Source organism: Gorilla gorilla, chromosome 14 (assembly GCF_029281585.2).
Source record: "Gorilla gorilla gorilla isolate KB3781 chromosome 14, NHGRI_mGorGor1-v2.1_pri, whole genome shotgun sequence".
NCBI lineage: Eukaryota > Metazoa > Chordata > Mammalia > Primates > Hominidae > Gorilla > Gorilla gorilla.
The window spans coordinates 47,334,171-47,351,451 of NC_073238.2; the positions used below are offsets into that span (position 1 = coordinate 47,334,171).

A 17,281-nucleotide genomic window follows, 5' to 3' on the forward strand; every position below is an offset into this window, starting at 1 on the left:
CCAGCCGGAGCTTCTTTGGGCCTCCGAGTGGGAGAAAAGTGAGAGCAGGTGCTTCCCCAACGGCGCGCTCCGCCAGGGCCCGGCAGGATCCCGCGCCCAAGTCGGGGAAAGTTGGTCGGCGCCTTTTCTCCCCGACGAAGCCGCTTCAGGGCTGCTCTCAGAGGACGCGCGGCAGGCAAAGAGAATGAACCTGAGCGTCCACGAAATGTCCTGCGCGGCTCCCGGGAGCTGGGAGAAACAGGTGCCTTTCTCCGACGTCCGCGAGCGACGCCTGCCGCACCTTGCCCGCCGCCGCGCCCCTCCCGGGCACCCCTCGCCCTCCGCGCCCCTGCCCCCGCCCCCAGTGCCAGGGCGGAGGCAGTCCCGGCTCGCAGGTAATTATTGCCAGCGGAGCCCGCCGGGGAGCGGGGGTGGGCGCGCCGGCGGTGGGCGGGCGGGCGCGGCGGGGCGCGGGCATAAAGGGGCGCGGCGCGGGGCCCCGGAGCCTGGCTCCCGCGCAGCATGCCCGCCAGCGCCCCACCGCGCCGCCCGCGGCCGCCGCCGCCGTCGCTGTCGCTGCTGCTGGTGCTGCTGGCCCTGGGCGGCCGCCGCCTGCGCGCGGAGCCGGGCGACGGCGCGCAGACCTGGGCCCGTTTCTCGCGGCCTCCCGCCCCCGAGGCCGCGGGCCTCTTCCAGGGCACCTTCCCCGACGGCTTCCTCTGGGCCGTGGGCAGCGCCGCCTACCAGACCGAGGGGGGCTGGCAGCAGCACGGCAAGGGTGAGTCCATCTGGGACACGTTCACCCACCACCCCCTGGCACCCCCGGGAGACTCCCGGAACGCCAGTCTGCCGTCGGGCGCCCCGTCGCCGCTGCAGCCCGCCACGGGGGACGTAGCCAGCGACAGCTACAACAACGTCTTCCGCGACACGGAGGCGCTGCGCGAGCTCGGGGTCACTCACTACCGCTTCTCCATCTCGTGGGCGCGAGTGCTCCCCAATGGCAGCGCGGGCGTCCCCAACCGCGAGGGGCTGCGCTACTACCGGCGCCTGCTGGAGCGGCTGCGGGAGCTGGGCGTGCAGCCCGTGGTCACCCTGTACCACTGGGACCTGCCCCAGCGCCTGCAGGACGCCTACGGCGGCTGGGCCAACCGCGCCCTGGCCGACCACTTCAGGGATTACGCGGAGCTCTGCTTCCGCCACTTCGGCGGTCAGGTCAAGTACTGGATCACCATCGACAACCCCTACGTGGTGGCCTGGCACGGCTACGCCACCGGGCGCCTGGCCCCCGGCATCCGGGGCAGCCCGCGGCTCGGGTACCTGGTGGCGCACAACCTCCTCCTGGTGAGTGCGAGGGGCCAGGCGGAGGGCCACGCAGGGGAGACAGAGGGCCTCCACAGGGGCCAGGGGGAAGTGTGGGAACTGAGTCTCCCCCAGACGAGGCTTCACTTGGACACGTGTATGTGGTCACCGGGGGAAACTGAGCAGTTCTGACTTCCCTTGGAAGGCGTGGAATTAGGAGAGAAATCCCTTAGTGGGCACACGAGTGAGTGCCCCTTGGAGTCCATCTGTGGAAAGGAAGCGGGGATAGGTTTCCGTAGTGAGGAAAGAAACTCCTTTCTCTGGGTGTAGAGGAATTCCTAGAGGTGAGGGCGGGGAGGATTTGCTAGGAGTAACTACAGGGAGAGAATGAGCAGGGTGGATGAAAGAAACACGTTTGTTCTTAAGCCGCACAGATAGCATTACTCTCTGGAGATGTCACGAGTTCAGTGTTAATCCAATAAGATCTGTCTTGCTTGTGGCACAAGTTCACACTGTTGTGAAAGTGTCAAAACACAACTCCCCGAGAGTCAGATTTAAACTGTGTTTGGAGGTCCCTTCTGCGGTAGGGCAGGGAACTGCATCCACCAATCTTATTCACCGGGGGTGTGAAGACCGCTTTATACAATCTCAAACAAAGCTAGTCATAGAAACACAGAAACAACTGCAGGGTGATATAGATTGTTCTACCACATCTATATTTCCACAGTGCTCTCTACAGTTGAAAGGGTTCCTCACTTATGACATTGTTAGCCTGATAAAATTAATTGTAACACCCTTGTGCAAAATATTTTATTAATTTTGACAGCAGGAAATATTGATATGCCATGGTAAAGTTGTCTCAAGTATTTCTTCCTCCTTTTTTCTCCTTAGTGTTCAAATTTAGGCACCATTGTTTTGGGGATTCATTTATAATCATGTCATTAGTACACTTTGTACAGAGTTTTGTATCACAATAAAATATTTTATGTACATGTATAAACATTTTAATAAAAGTGTTTAAATGTACAACTTTTGGTACCCAATCTGATGACTTGTGGGCCTACTGGAAGACTTATTTTTAAATTTAGAATTCAGCCACATATTCTGAACAAAGTCAGTATTAAAACCATTTCTAAACATTTTTAATTAAAGCCATAGATAATATGGGCAGAGCAGTACTGGGTTATTGAGGTGACTTAGTGCTCTGAGCTGCTGGTAATGTTGTAATAATGGCTAAATTAGATTTTATGTCAGTTCCGCAAAACCTGTTTGCTGCTACTGGCCATAAAAGAATGTTGGATTTGTTTGGAAACACATTGTGATTTTTGTGATTTCATACTTATGTATGTCTTTTCATAGGGATGTTTTAGAGCAGTGATTCTTACACTTTTTTAATCCTTTTATGGATCTGAAAAACCCTAAAGACCACCAGTGTATGGCTGGTGATAGAAAAACTATGGGAAGAATGGTCTCACTTTTTGAAGAAAACATAAGCAAGTTATCAGTTCATACTGGAAGCAAATAAATGGATCAGCTGGAGGATCCAATAGATCATGCCCATAAAATCTTTACTTCAGATTTAAATCCTACAAGTTCTATTTTTAGAGTCCCTAGGATAAACTCGCATATACAAAGTAGTCAATTGTTATTACAGTGACTTATAGGGTCATTTTATTATAAGATAAAGACTTGCGTGCTCTCTGGTGCTCTGGTGTTTTAAATAATCAACATGTTTTAGATCTTTTTGCCCACTCATGGCCCTCTGATTAACTTCTCAGTTATATTTTTCAATGCTTACACAAAAAATTTGCCAAACACTAACCATCCTTCCTAGAAATGCAGTGGACTTTGTATTTAGGGAAATTAGTAACAGGTGAATGCTCCATTTTGCTGATGTTGCAAACAAACTGTTAGTTGGTGTAAAGTATTAATTTTGCTCTCACATTTCTTTTGGTTTGGTGTTTAGTCATTCTTGTATCTTATTTAGAAGCGAGTTCCCATTGTCAAAGAAAGTATCGAATTAATTTTGTTGTATGAGATACTTTCATTCTGTTTTCAATGACCTTTCTCGGTGTGTATATAGGGGTTGGGGGAAGGGAGGATAGAAAAATTTGAGCTTACCTGAAAAAGATAAAACATTCTGCAGATTTTGATAAAAGGGCATTTTAGCTGGGGCTTAGATATTGCTGCTGTACAGATATAGGGGCCAGTTGTGTTCCGGGATCTGATGTTGGTGAAGGATAAAGACTGGCTAGCACCCTTCCCTCACTCCCTCTGTGTTTCCACTAACTTACAAATGGGCTAAGGAGATCCCCTGGGATGATGGGAAGCTTGACCCCTCATAGAGAGTCAAGAATCATTGATGGCCTGGAGGACAGGAGGCAGAACAAACAAACAGCAGGACAAATAATGGAGGCCCTGCTCAGAATGGAGGTCTTGGTGTTCTTTGTGGGTTCCTCATACTGGAGTGAGCCTTGGCAAAAATGGTGTGTGTGTGTGTGTGTGTGTGTGTGTGTGTGTGTGAGAGAGAGAGAGAGAGAGGAGACAGGAGAGAAGGAGAAGAGGGGAGAGGGGAGGAGAGACAGAGAGAGAGAGAGGTCTCCTACAGAGAGCTTGGAGCTCAGGCTGCTTTGCTCATTTGAGTGTAATCCAGGAGGACGCACCTTTTCTCTCGGACTTGAAGACCAACTGCTCAGCCTTCACAGCTCTTGAAACAAAGTTCTTAATGTCCCCTGAAATCAACACTAGGGACTGTAGTTGGGGAGTTCAGCCCCAGCAGTGCCTCTGAGTCTTTGTTCTGTATATGGGTTCTAAGAGGATTAGAATCAAGTTGGAAATACACGTGTTCCCATTCCCCACCTTCGACTCCCCTCACCGCCTGAGATTCTTGCAAACATTTGTGCAAGGAACCTGTGAAAAAGACTTCTTTCACGTAAGGAAGTAGGGCTAGGAGATATTTATCTGGGCATTGTTGAGCGTTAGCATCAGTGTGCAGGTCTCAGCCCATCTGTCTGCAATGTTTGTTGAAGCCATCACTTCTTGTCCCTTGAATCCTTCCTCAACTTGGATTTCAGGCCCTGGCTCTCCCTTGCTTCTCCTCTCAGCTCCCTGGTGATTCCCTTTTAGTCTCCTTTGCTTGTTCCTCCTCACCTTGCCTGTAAATAGTGGAGGGCTCAGGGCTCTGTCTAGATTCACTCCAGGCCATTGCTTTGAATACTGCTGCATCCCGATGACTGGAGATTTTGAGTCTCCACCCAGGTTTCCCCGAGCATCAGACTGGCATAGACAACCGCCTTCTCCACGTGGATGTCTAACGGGCATGTCACATCGAACACATCCCAAACCAAACCCCTGCTTCCCCTTCTCTATTATGATGACTTTTTACTCTTCCAGTTGTTGGACCCCGAATCTTAACTACTCCTCTTTTTCATGTCTTGTTTGTAATCCATCAACAAATCCTGCAGCTCTGCCTACCTCCAGGATGTGTCCAGAATCAAACCACTTCTCCGCTTATCTATGACTACGATGGAGGTGCAAGATACCATCCAACCTTGCCTGGGTAATGGGAAGAGCCTCACTGCTGGGGTTCTTATTTCTGCCTTGCCCCCTGCAGTGTGCCATGATGGATGCTCTACAGGGTGACATTATGTGTGGACAAGACAGAGTCCTTGCTTTTTCAAATCCCACCTATTCTTCTGGAGCCAGCTAACATGCTCCCTTGGGCCCCATGCCTGAATGCCATCTCTTCCTTCTATGGCATCCTGCACAGGACTTCGCTTTGCTCAGATGCCTCCTCCCACGCTCTTCCCTTTATTTAACCATTTGTCTCCATTTTACCCCTTCGCTAGCTGGGGTAATCCTGTTCACTTCATCTGTATCTCTGAAAATGGCATCTTGCCCTCCCTTGGTGCTCAGCAGGTGGCTTCTGGTTTACTGAATAGCCTGATTTCACCTTTATAAACTCATGCTACTAGAATTTTCTCTCTTTGTCAGTCTTTCTAGCCACTTTCCAATGGAACAGAGACTACCAAATCCTAATCTGATAAGGAAAAATAGGTAAACATAACGTGGCAGACTCTGACATCTGCAGTGAAAATTTAAGGTTCATCATCAAATGTATGATTCCATTGTGAAAATGTCCAGTTAAAAGCTATCTGTAGTCACCATGCAGCATTATGAAGTTTTCAGAATAAGGGCAGGTGGTAAAGTCTCCTGGCCAGCTTTAGGAGTATATATTGGAAGGGGCTTTGTTAGCTGATTGAATTTTTATTCCCCAAGTAATTAGTATGAGCGATTTGTCTACTGTATATATGCTCAAATTACATATACTATGCACTTTTGAGAAATACTTTACAAGTTTTCCTTTCATTAAAATGTATTTGGGGCCGGGCGCAGTGGCTCACACCTGTAATCCCAGCACTTTGGGAGGCTGAGGCAGGTGGATCACCTGAGATCAGGAGTTTGAGACCAGCCTGGCCAACATGGTGAAACCTCGTCTCTACTAAAAATATGGAAAATTCACCAGGCGTCGTGGCAGGTGCCTGTAATCCCAGCTACTTGGGAGGCTGAGGCAGGAGAATCGTTTGACCATGGGAGGCAGAGGTTGTAGTGAGCTAAGATCGCACCATTGCACTCCATCCTGAGCAACAAGAGCGAAACTCCATCTCAAAAAAATGTATTTTGCACATAACTAGAATAATCAACTGGATTGAAAGTTAATATAAATTTTAGAATACTACTGAATTCAATAGTGCATTTAGTCAGAAATAGTTAAAATATCTCCCAAACAGCTTGAATCACTCCTTTTTGAACACATTGTTTTTTGAAGGTTACGGTCAAGTCCAAGAAAAAATTTTAAAATAGGAAAAGATTTAATCAAATCATTTCAAAATCATAGCAGTGTTTTAACAATGCCAATTATTTTGAGTTGAAGAAAAGAAGGAAAATGTAAACTATGCATTCAAGTAATGTCAATGCACCTTCTCAGGTGCAAAATGAATGAACAATTAACTGTGCCAGCTGAATATGTAGCAATCACGGCTTTTGCACATAGAAGTCTTCTGAATTATCTTATATTCTCAAAAATATCATTGCTCTAAACTAGAATTTTATTATAATTAATTTGTGCAAAAGTTGTCTTTCTTTCAATGAATGTTATCTTTTTAAGGCATAAAGGAAATTTTAGGTGGAGGAGGAGAATAGAATACATGCTTACTGGGAGGACAAGTAATAATAGGTGAGTAAAAACACACAGCTTATTGAATTGTCTCAGATCCACATTTTCTCCAGAAATGCAAAGTTATACTTGAAATCTATATTTAAACAGATAAGCAGAATGTGACTTTTATATGCTCTATTTTGATGTATTCTGAGTACGAAGATAACCTGAAGGATGCCTTTTTCCCCTCTTTATCTTGGGGTAAACTCTTACTTACCTTTCAGAGACTTGACTCAAATATTTTCATTTTGCAATAACCACAGGTAGAATGGATCATTTACTCAGTTGTAGCTCTCTTAAGAGCACAGACTACCTATCATATTTATTTCAAAATTTGTAGTGCTTAGCTCAGTGCTTGGCACAGAGGAAAGAAATACAATTTTTAATAAAGGCATAAGTGGAGAGGTAAAATACATGTTTCTGGTTTCAACGTGTCCATATTCTTTCTTGTAAATGGAATATTGTGCTTGCAGTCTGCTCTCACACAATATCTGGGAAGGAGTTTTAAAGAGTGAGGAAGAACAGTAAAGATTTTCCTAGGCAGATATGTATATGACCTTTGTTGATTTCCAGAGCACATAATATCCCAATTTCATCCAGTGGACAGGAAAAGAGAGGAAGAGGGAAAAGGTGGCCTCTCAAGTGCCTGACCTGGAAGCTGCACCTATCACTGTCCCTTGGGCAGAACTCAGTCACATGGTCAAAAGGAGTCTGCAAATAATTGTCCCCTGAGGAGCCGTGTGCTCAGTGAATGATTCTATTATGTTGAAATCAGATGGGAACAGATCATTTAGGATAACCACCAGTTTCTACCACATTGCCTAACTCCCAGGCATATTGTGAGAATTAAAAGCACCTTATATATGTCAACGTGTTTTGAAAAAATACAAAAAGCTCTACAAAAGTGAGCTATAAATTTATCATTAATAATAATAGTAATAATAGCAAAATACTTGAGAAATGGTCCTCTTGAGCTGTTTAGAAGGAATCAAACAAATGCATTAGACATGGTAGCCTCACTTAACTACTTAATTTGCCTCTTCTTTGAAATTATTTCGATAGCATTCGACCAAAAACTATCAAATCATTTTTGAAATAACGTATTTTACATAAAACATATTATCAAATACCTTTCTGGATCCAGCTTGGTGGTTAAAAGATACATACTAAAGTTTATGACTGATATAACTTTATATATTGACTAAACCAAAGATAAATATTGATTTCAATAGATTTTTTTATTAACATTTTCAATAGATTCCAGTCTCAATAGATTTTTTTATTAACATTTTCAATAGATTCCAGTTTCAATAGATTTTTTAATTAACATTTTTTGTTTGAAGTACAGATGTCACGTCATCCATGAACCGGTATCATTATAGCTTGATAAAATACTCAAACTGAAAGCAGTGATGTACATTAATTTTAAATATAATGGTTAAGCAAATGTTATTTCCATATCTATAAGTGCACTTTTGTTTGATAATTAGAATGTTAGAATCAGAAGGAATTTGGAAAATCCCAGGTTACACTTCTCCCCAGGACGAACTCCTTACAGTGGCTCTCCTTGGGTCAGCTAGCTTTTGCTTGACCCTTTGAAGCAGGAGGAACTCAGTTCCGCTCAAGTTGCCCCCTTGATTTTCTCTTTCGTATTGAACCTGCTGCTGCACAGGACTCCTCCGTGACTGTCTCTTTGCCTTCCTAAATCTCAAAGAATAAAGCAAGTCACTTTTTGACAAGACATCTTTCACATATTTGAAAAGACCAGTACGTTTCATTCTTCCTAGAATTTTCTCCTTCATGCTAATGTCTGCTCCAAGAAGACATGGAGGTGACTGGACATTTAGTCAGGAACATTTCTTGAGAGCTTACCCTGTGACAGGCAGGTGCAATGTTGAATTCTGAGAATATGAATGTAACCTTTGAACAGGTGGCTCTGTCTTCTGACGTTTGAGGATAAGGTGGAGGAGAGGAGAGGGGAAAGTCGACCTATCTCCCCAGCGGGGAGGGTTTAGGGTTGTCTGTGGGACCCGCCTCTGTCTCATCATCCATCACCATTGTCCTGCTGATGGGTGCAGAGGACTGAGGACGAGTGGTTGGAGTTCTCCCTGTGCCGGACCCTGTAAAGAGTCCAGAGCCCTGGCTCCCAAAGGAGGCATATTTGTAGGCCTCTTTTCGTGAGGGTCCAGAGGACGGCTGCAAAGCTGCAGGGGAGGATGTGGGCATGGGAGGCAAGCCCGTTGCCCTGTCAGAGCCTCTTGGGGATGCTGCTCCTCCCCGCCTGTCCTCTCTTCTCTTTGATTTCTCATCATGTGGTCCTCTTTCCTCTGCCTTTTCCTCTCTTCGGTGTCCCAAGTTCTTCCATAGTGACCTGTGTCCCCTTGTTCCCATCAGGCCTTTATGCCAGCCCTGCACAGGTGCGGGACAGTGGTAGGGGCGTCTCACTCCCGGCTCAGCTACATTCTCCCAGAAATTGTCTGCAGTCAAACACAACTCAGCATGGACATTGCTCACCAAAAGTATACTGCTTGGGCTGCACGAGATATTCAGTTTTCTCCTATCTACCTGGCATGGGCTGTGAGGGGGCTCCTAACCTAGGGGGCCTTTTTACTCCTTCCTGGCCAGAGCTGCCATTTCCAAGTCTCTGCACTGTCAGAGGACGAAGTCTTCTCTCTGATTCTGCAGGGCTGCCCCTTGCTCTAGGAGAGTGGCTGGGGTTTAGGGTGGTAGGTCTCATTTAGGTTGCCACAAAAAGAGGGATAAGGTAAGATTCCTGCCCTCATGTCACAGATTAGTAGGGGAGAGGTAATTGTCAAATAATTACAGTAAAATTATAAATGCCTTAAGAGAAATAAGTACCTGCTTAGGTACCTATTTCAAGAAAGGAGAGATAGGTTAGCGTTTTGGGGAGGTAGTACGGGAGCAGTCAGGGAAAGCAATACTTGTAAGATCAGAGGCTGGCAATCTTTTTCTGTAGAGGGCTAAGTTTTGGACTTTGCAGATCCTACAGTGTCTGTTGCAACTATTACACAGTTCTGTGGTTGCAGCATGAATGCAGCCATGGGCAATGTGTTAATGAATGGGCACAGCTGTGTTTCAATAAAACTTTATTTACAAAAATAGGTAGTGGGCCCTGCTGCTGGGCTTGGCTTGCTGGGCACACAAAGTGAGAAGGGCATTGTGCCCTTCTAGGAAACATCCCTTGCAAAGTCAGTGCAGGTGAGACAGTGTGGCCATTCCCACCACAGCATGAGGTCTTTTGAATGGCTGAAGCGTCAGGTGGGAAAGGATGAGGAGCTGAAGAAGAAAGCCTGGGAATTTCCAAGGCCTCTCTTAACATTTGCTGTGCAGAACCAAGCAGTGCCCCAGGTGTTCAGAGTAGACTTCAGTGATTACATTTCTTGTTAGACACTGAATTTTGTTCATGCCGCCCAAGATTGCATTAACAATTTTGGCTGTCACCTTACCGCGGACTCAAATTAGTTTGCAGTCAGCTAAAACCTCTCAGGTTTTTTCCCCCCACCTTGTGAATTGCTGTGAAGCCAAACATCCCTGTCATCTCTTTGGTAGTTTATTTTCAAACTTTCAATCTTATTAAATTTCATCTCCAATGTGCAAAGATAAGAGGAAGTTTACCGCAGATGGTGGTTTATTCTTTAAAACTGGACATCAACTAAATGTGTTAAGGTAATCCGTTAGAGGAATGTTGGTACGCTTATACAGTGGAATACTAATTGGTTATTAAAATGTTGATGTATGATTATTAAAAGGCAGCCCATGGTATGTCTCTTCTGTATGAATAAGTATGTAAAGATTACTGTATAGTTCATGGGTGGGACTGGGCTCTCTCTAGCCTCTGTCCTTCATTCTCCCTGCCAGTGCCTTTTCCCTTGCAGTGTCCCTTCCCTGGCTGCATACTCAAGACTGGATTTGCCCAGCCAAACCCCATTAACTCACAGAAGCAAGAGGAAAAAACTAAATTCTTATTAGTTCAGTTCTCCAAATTGGGAGCGGTCTATTTCACAGCAATAGGTAACTGACGTAAAAGGAAAGGAAATAATGAAGTAATTCCAGAAAATTTCCTATAGCTGGAGGACATGCATTTTCATATTGAATGGGAAGAATGGGGTGGGGGGGTCATACCTCTGTGTTATTTCAGGGTCCTGGCTCCTAGGGACCTAGGCACCTCTTCAGTCAGTGAATTATAGCTTGGAAAATTGGCTAAGTCGGGGAACTGTACAAGGGGTCATCACTTTTTATGTAGCCATGCTCTATGAACCATCTTTACAACTCCCTGGCTTCTGGCAGTTAAGCACCACTCACTATCTGGCCTCTGTAATTTCAACATCTGACCATCCCCGTGGGTGGCAACAAGCCCAGCTCTGTGACACCTCTGCTACCAGCAGCCCTGGCCTGGAGAGCGGTGCCCCCACTGAATGTCTCAGTGAGATTGGCACCCCCATGAGCATATTCCTGATGGTGCAGTGAATGCTCTTTCTCCTTACTTGGGACTTCTGGGAAACACTGTCCTCTGGTGGGTTGTTTGACCTCACATAATATACTGGTTCTTGCATGCCAGCTTCTCTCTGCTTCTTGATTTTTTATCAGCTGTTAGGGCAACAATGTCAGGCATTTCCGCCTGCTCAGCATTGCGCATCCCTTTTTACAGGCTTCTCAGAGCCACCCTAGCAGCAACTTTACCGCGTCTCCTGGGGTCCTTGCTGGATCGTGAAAACATACTTCTGGAGAAAGTGTTCCCTAGATAATGAATTATTTCTTGTCCTGTGTTAAGTTCCAGTTCCTTGGTCAAGGACCCCAGCGCTACTCCTCAGGATTTGCAGTGCATGTGCAATCTTGAAGCAATGTTGGGATATAATATCTTTTCTTCTCTATCAGGCCCAGCTGTCTCCAGGTGGGTTATGCTAGGATTTAATCCTAGTTAGTGCCCGGTCAGCTCCTGAGGGATGCACCTGTTGCTTTTTAGGGAAGAGGCCTCTTCAGCATAAAGAAGTGCTATCTCTTACTAGGGAAGAATGGGCCACCTCTGTAAGCTCCAAATATTCCCAGGTTTCCCCAAATGGGGCCTTGACCTTGGCATAACTGATCTGCCTTGGCTGAGCATTTAAACATCCCTAAATCTCTGCAAGTCTATCAGGTCCTAGGCCTGCTGCTAAGTTTCTCTACTCTTCCACTGTAGGAGAGAAGGCTGTGGCTCTTATATTGAGCCTTTAACTGTTTGTTATTGGCCCTCAGTTTCTCATTAGCTCTCTGTAGAGTCTCAATACAATATACCAGAAAGCATTCAATTCCATCTCCTTGTAGGCAGGGAATGCCAAATCATTGCACCTACAATGGCATTCTCCACCAGGATATTTCCCAGGTTACTGCTGTTGAAATACTTAGCAATTGAAGCACCATTTGTGCAAGGGGACTATCTGCCCCTACACAACGCTCAGAATGGCATTCTCTTTGCTTTCCAGAAAGTGAATGAGCTGGTTCCCCAACCCCTCTTGTGTTAGTCTGAGTCCTGAAAGAAGTAAATGTCAACATAGGATTAGATGTACAAGAAATTTATTGGGGAAAGAATTGTGAAGGATAAAGGGGAAGGAGCTAGGGGAGGCATTGAACCTTTGGATCATGATGTGTGTCCAACAACTATGAAGGAGAGTGGGCAGGAAGAAGGATGGGCTGGGAAGAGTTTCAGTTGGCACTGTGGGTGTCAGAACAACCCAGGCATAGGCTGATGGGGACGCCTTGAGCCAATGTTGCCCATTGGCGGAGTCCACATCTTGCTGAAATGGGCCTGCATTGGTTCCCCTGCCATGTTTAGTCATCTGGGAGTAGCCGATGAGAATCATGATCTTAGGATCAACTGCAATGGCAGATTCAAAGGGGTAGCAACTGATGGCCTCAGTCAACTGTGCTCCTTATAGCAGGAACACTGAGCAGTGCATTTCTTGGCCATCACAAAGACTAGTGAGGAGTGCCCTTCAGAGAAGGGAATGAAAATTATTTCCAGCCTAGAATTTGATACTTATCTAAACTGTCAATCATTCATGAGATTCAAAGTCCCAAAAAATAAATCTTCCATAAACCCTTTCTCAGGAAGTTATTGGAGGGTAACCGCCACATAACATGAGGAAGACGAGGAGGAAGACATGGGATCTATGAAAGGGCAGGTCTAACCCAGGAAAAGGATGATGAACTGTAGACCCATGATGTCAGATGTGCAGCAGACTAAGATCAGCCAATGCAGAATGGGGGAGATTCCAGAAGTGTGTCCCCCCAAAATATTGGAGGCTCATGTGACTTCCCTGGAGAAGTTTCTGCTGAGAGGCTATTGGAAATTGAGGGAAGAATTAGCCACAGTCCCAAAGAAAACAGAGCAAATGAAAAAGCAATGCAATTATGAACTTCAAAGAAAACAAAAATAAGAAGGAAAACAGTCTTACTTACTACATTACAAGGTCCAGCTGTGAATGATATTCATGTTGGCAGAATAATGTCAATACCAAATGTCGGTTAAACCCAAAACTATTGTATAACTAAATTGGCTGTGTAAGAGAGCTAAACCCTTATCTAGTATAATAGGAAGTCAGTGGATACTTTCTGAAGTGTGGATGTGTGGAGATGTAAATTCCAAAAGAAAAAGTCTTAAGAGTCAAAAGTGGTTGCCTCTAGAGAGGAGAACTGGGGGAATTGTAGGGCAATGTACGACAGGGAACTGTGATTTTTCTTGTAAGTTGTTTTGACATTTTAAACCATGAACATATATTACTTGTATTTTTAATTTAAAAAAGACATAAATATTTTTTCTATCACTTTAAATATTAATTTTGCTAGTTATAGCACATATTTATAGCATTACACTCTGTAGAGCTCTTTTGGATTCAAGTTTTGGAGAATTTTCAAAGTTTTAGATTAATGCCTTTGTGAGTTTTCATCCCTTTGATGATAACAAGTTAAAAAGAAATAGGGTTATGAATAAACCTTGTGGGATATTGTTAGTCACCTTCTCTCAAGTCGATCTGTCCCATGAATCAATGTTTCAAACATTGACCAGCATTTGATACTTAATAAGCAACCAGTAAGTTTTTGTTGAACCAATGAATACTCTTAAAATATATTTTTTCAAGTGGCAACAGTACTATCTTATTTGCACTCTACTTTTCTTTTTGACCCTAAGAATGTCACAAAAATGTTTAGCAACTGTCAAGATTATTACATACAGAGATGACTATTGTGTTCTCAGATATGCTATATGTCTTAGTTCATTTTGTACAGCTATAAGAGTAGCTGAGATTAGGTTATTTATTTATTTATTTATTTTTTGAGACGGAGTCTTGCTGTGTTGCCCAGGCTGGAGAGCAGTGGCACAATCTCGGCTCACTCCAAGCTCCGCCTCCCAGGTTCACGCCATTCTCCTGCCTCAGCCTCCCGAGCAGCTGGGACTACAGGCACCTGCCACCATGCCTGGCTAATTTTTTGTATTTTTAGTAGAGACGGGGTTTCACTGTGTTAGTCGGGATGGTCTCGATCTCCTGACCTTGTGATCCACCCACCTCGGCCTCCCAAAGTGCTGGGATTACAGGCGTGAGCCACCGCGCCTGGCCCTATTTTTTTTTTTTTAAAGGAATTTATTTCCTCACAGTTCTGTTGGCTGGGAAGTCCAAGGGCAAGTCTCTGGCATCTGGTGAGAGACTTCTTGCTGCTTTCTCCCATGGTGGAAGGTGAGAGGGCAAGAGAGAGACAAAAGGAGGCTGAACTCATCCTCTTATAAGGAACCCATGCCTGAGATATTGAACCCACTTGTGTGATAACAGCATTAATTCATTGATGAGGACAGAGACCTCATTGCCTAATTGGCCTAAAGTGAGACCTCTTAAAGGTCTCGCTTAATACTATTACAATGGCAATTAAATTTCAACATGAGTTTTGGAGGGGCAAGCATTCAAATCATAGCACCATATAATACAATAAAAATTTTCTGAGCTAAGTTTGGTAAATTTATTCTAGGAATCCGTGTTGTCTCCTAGTTATCTTCCCTTCCATAGTACTGATGCGTTTTTGTTAACCATTACCTAATTTTGCTTGAGTCTATTATTTCTGAAATTCACATTATCTTCCCTTTTAAAGTTGAGAAAATTTTCGTTCTTCAAGCGCCTTATTTTCTATAATCTCTCAAAGTAACTGATGGCTGTTGCATGATCATAAGTGCAAATTATTTTGCTAGACCACACTTGGAGATGATGAATTTGGAATGGCATGCAGACTCCAGACATCAGGAGTCTTGTCTCCTGCAATAATCAGGAACCCAGGCTTAAGAGGGAGCAGGTACAACAGAAGGGCAAGGGGTGACAATGCTGGTGAAAGACATTTGAGGAAAGCTATCAACATGAAACAGAATAAAATAAACAGAAAAGCAAACCAGGGAAAATAAATTATGCAGGAAATTAAACACATACACAAACTGAAACAGGAACCATCAGAACATATAAAAAATTCTTGAACATCAATAACACAATAGTTGAAACAAAATATTTAGTAAAATATTTGAAAAGTAAGGTCAAAGCAATGCCATAAAAGTAGTACAAGACGATAAAGAAATAGAACATATTTTTGAAAGGGAAAAAGATTTAAAGGATATTCATAAAGATCCAACATCAGACTAATAGAAGTTCTGGAAAGAGAGAATAAGGAAATACAGGTCAGGAAATTTGTAAAGAAATAATATAATAAAATGCCCCAGAACTGAAGAACATGAGCTTTTAACTTTAAAGAGCCGACTGAGTTCCTAGCTCAATGAATGTATAGACATGTAAGGGTGTTGAAAGCTCACCTTCAATGTCATGTTTCCTAAGAAGCTAATGGAAGATATACACCAACAAAATTGTAGGAAATACATAGGAAGAAATAGGATATAGAAAAAGTATGGTTTCAATCCATAAGAAATAAAGGAAACTCCTAGGATGAGAGCAGCTCTTGACAGCATCTAGTCCAAACTGGACTTGGAGGCTGGAAGCTTCTAGCAGGGAAGGAAGAGTTCTGGGTGAAAAAGTAGACTCAACAGAATAGATACTATCATAGAAAACATGATAGAGAATCACTAACACATTGAAAAAATCACCTATAGCATATTCTGCAAGCTTAATAATGAGATCATTATTTATTCACGGGAAAATTAAAAGCTGTTTAGAAAAGGGAAATGTTATAGTGCCCTATTTGGCTCTAAAATGAACATTTATATAGGAATCTTCATGTAAATACTAACAATGATTTAAATAAGAACAGACATTTGGGAAAATAAGGGAAGAAAATGGGGCATGTAAAAGAGCTAACTCCTCATTATCCTAATGAATTATTAAATTTCACAATAGCATAGTATTTAGAAATATGATAGTTATTACGAGAAGAAAGAGCTAAAAGGTTGCCAGTGGGGAGCAGGAGTGAGGGTTAGAGACGGGATTGGGGGAGATGCTTACTGTTTTCATGATAAGGCTTTGATACTATTTGTTTTTAAACTATATAAATGCATTGACTAATTTAAAGTAATTTAAAAAACCCATACCACTGGATAATGCTTGATAATTTCTAGAGTCCTTTTTTTGTATTTTGGGGCAGGTAAATTCATTGAGAGACCCAGAGAGTTTAGCTGACTTTCCTGTGGGTACCAAGGGTCAGAGCTGGGGTCAAAACTCAGGTTTTCTGAACCCCTATTCCCAGTGTACATTCCATGACTCCAGGCTGCCTCCCGCATTGCACAGGTTACATCTAGGGGTGTGCTAGCAAATGCCTAGACCATCCTTGTCCACATCAGCATCTGAAATGGACAAGAATGTTAGTCATGACTTGCCACTAACGTCTTTAACCTTAATTAACATCTGAGAGTGTAATCATTACATCATTACAAAAACACTAACCCAGATACATCTGTTCCCATTACTATTTCTGTGTAATTCCCCCAGACTTAATTGCTTTAAATAACCATTTTATTTGGTTTACAAACTTATGGGTCAGGATTAGGGAAGGGCTCACCCACGCAGTTTTCCTCTGGTCCGCAGTCATCTGAAGCTTGAACGGGGTGGGGCATGCAAGACGGCTCACACATGTGATCGGCGGTTGAGGCTGGCTGTGGACCAGAGCATCTCTGTTGGCCTCGCTTACACAAGTGGTCTCAGATTAGTAGCCTCTGTACATGGAAGCTAGCTTCCCTCCCGGCAAGCATCCCAAGAGAACTAGGAGGAAGTGGTATGGGCTTCTTTTTTTTCTTCTACTTTTTACTTATTCTTGATATCATGTAGCTTCATTTCTATCAGAGCAGTCACATGCCCACAGATTCAAGGGGGAGGGTCCACAGATCCGCCAATGGGAGGAATAGCCAGGTTATATCGTAAAAGATCATGGGGCATGGGAGATACCCATCTATTTTCTGTAAAAAATACATTTTGCCACAGCATCACTGGCTTTCCAGCTCACAGTGATCTACCTGGAATGCCTTTTTCCGTCTCTCCAGGATCTACATCTTTCAATATAAGGTTTAGAAACTACCTCCTACAGGAAGACTTCCTTGATTTCCCTCAGCAAGAAAGACTCTTTCCTTCCTCTGAATCGCCATTGCATTAAAAAAAAAAAATCCATCTTCTGGTGTTTCCACTTTCAGACTTATACTGTAATTATTCTATGTACCTATGTTTGACCCCTCACGATGCCCAGCATAATAATTTGTCTATTGAGTAAATATTTGCTTAATGAAATAATCATTACATGATAACTCAAATAGCAGTC

At 43.9% G+C, this 17,281-nt stretch overlaps 1 protein-coding gene across 1 annotated transcript in view; it reads left to right on the top strand.

Moving 5' to 3' along the window:
• The first annotated feature begins 483 nt into the window (after positions 1-483).
• The window catches only part of KL (klotho), a 49,846-nt gene continuing 33,048 nt past the window's right edge, over positions 484-17,281 (top strand). The window contains exon 1 of the mRNA XM_031001479.3: positions 484-1,320. Coding sequence (XP_030857339.2) covers positions 502-1,320 — 819 coding nt within the window. The 5' untranslated portion in view covers positions 484-501. The remainder of the gene's footprint in view (positions 1,321-17,281) is intronic.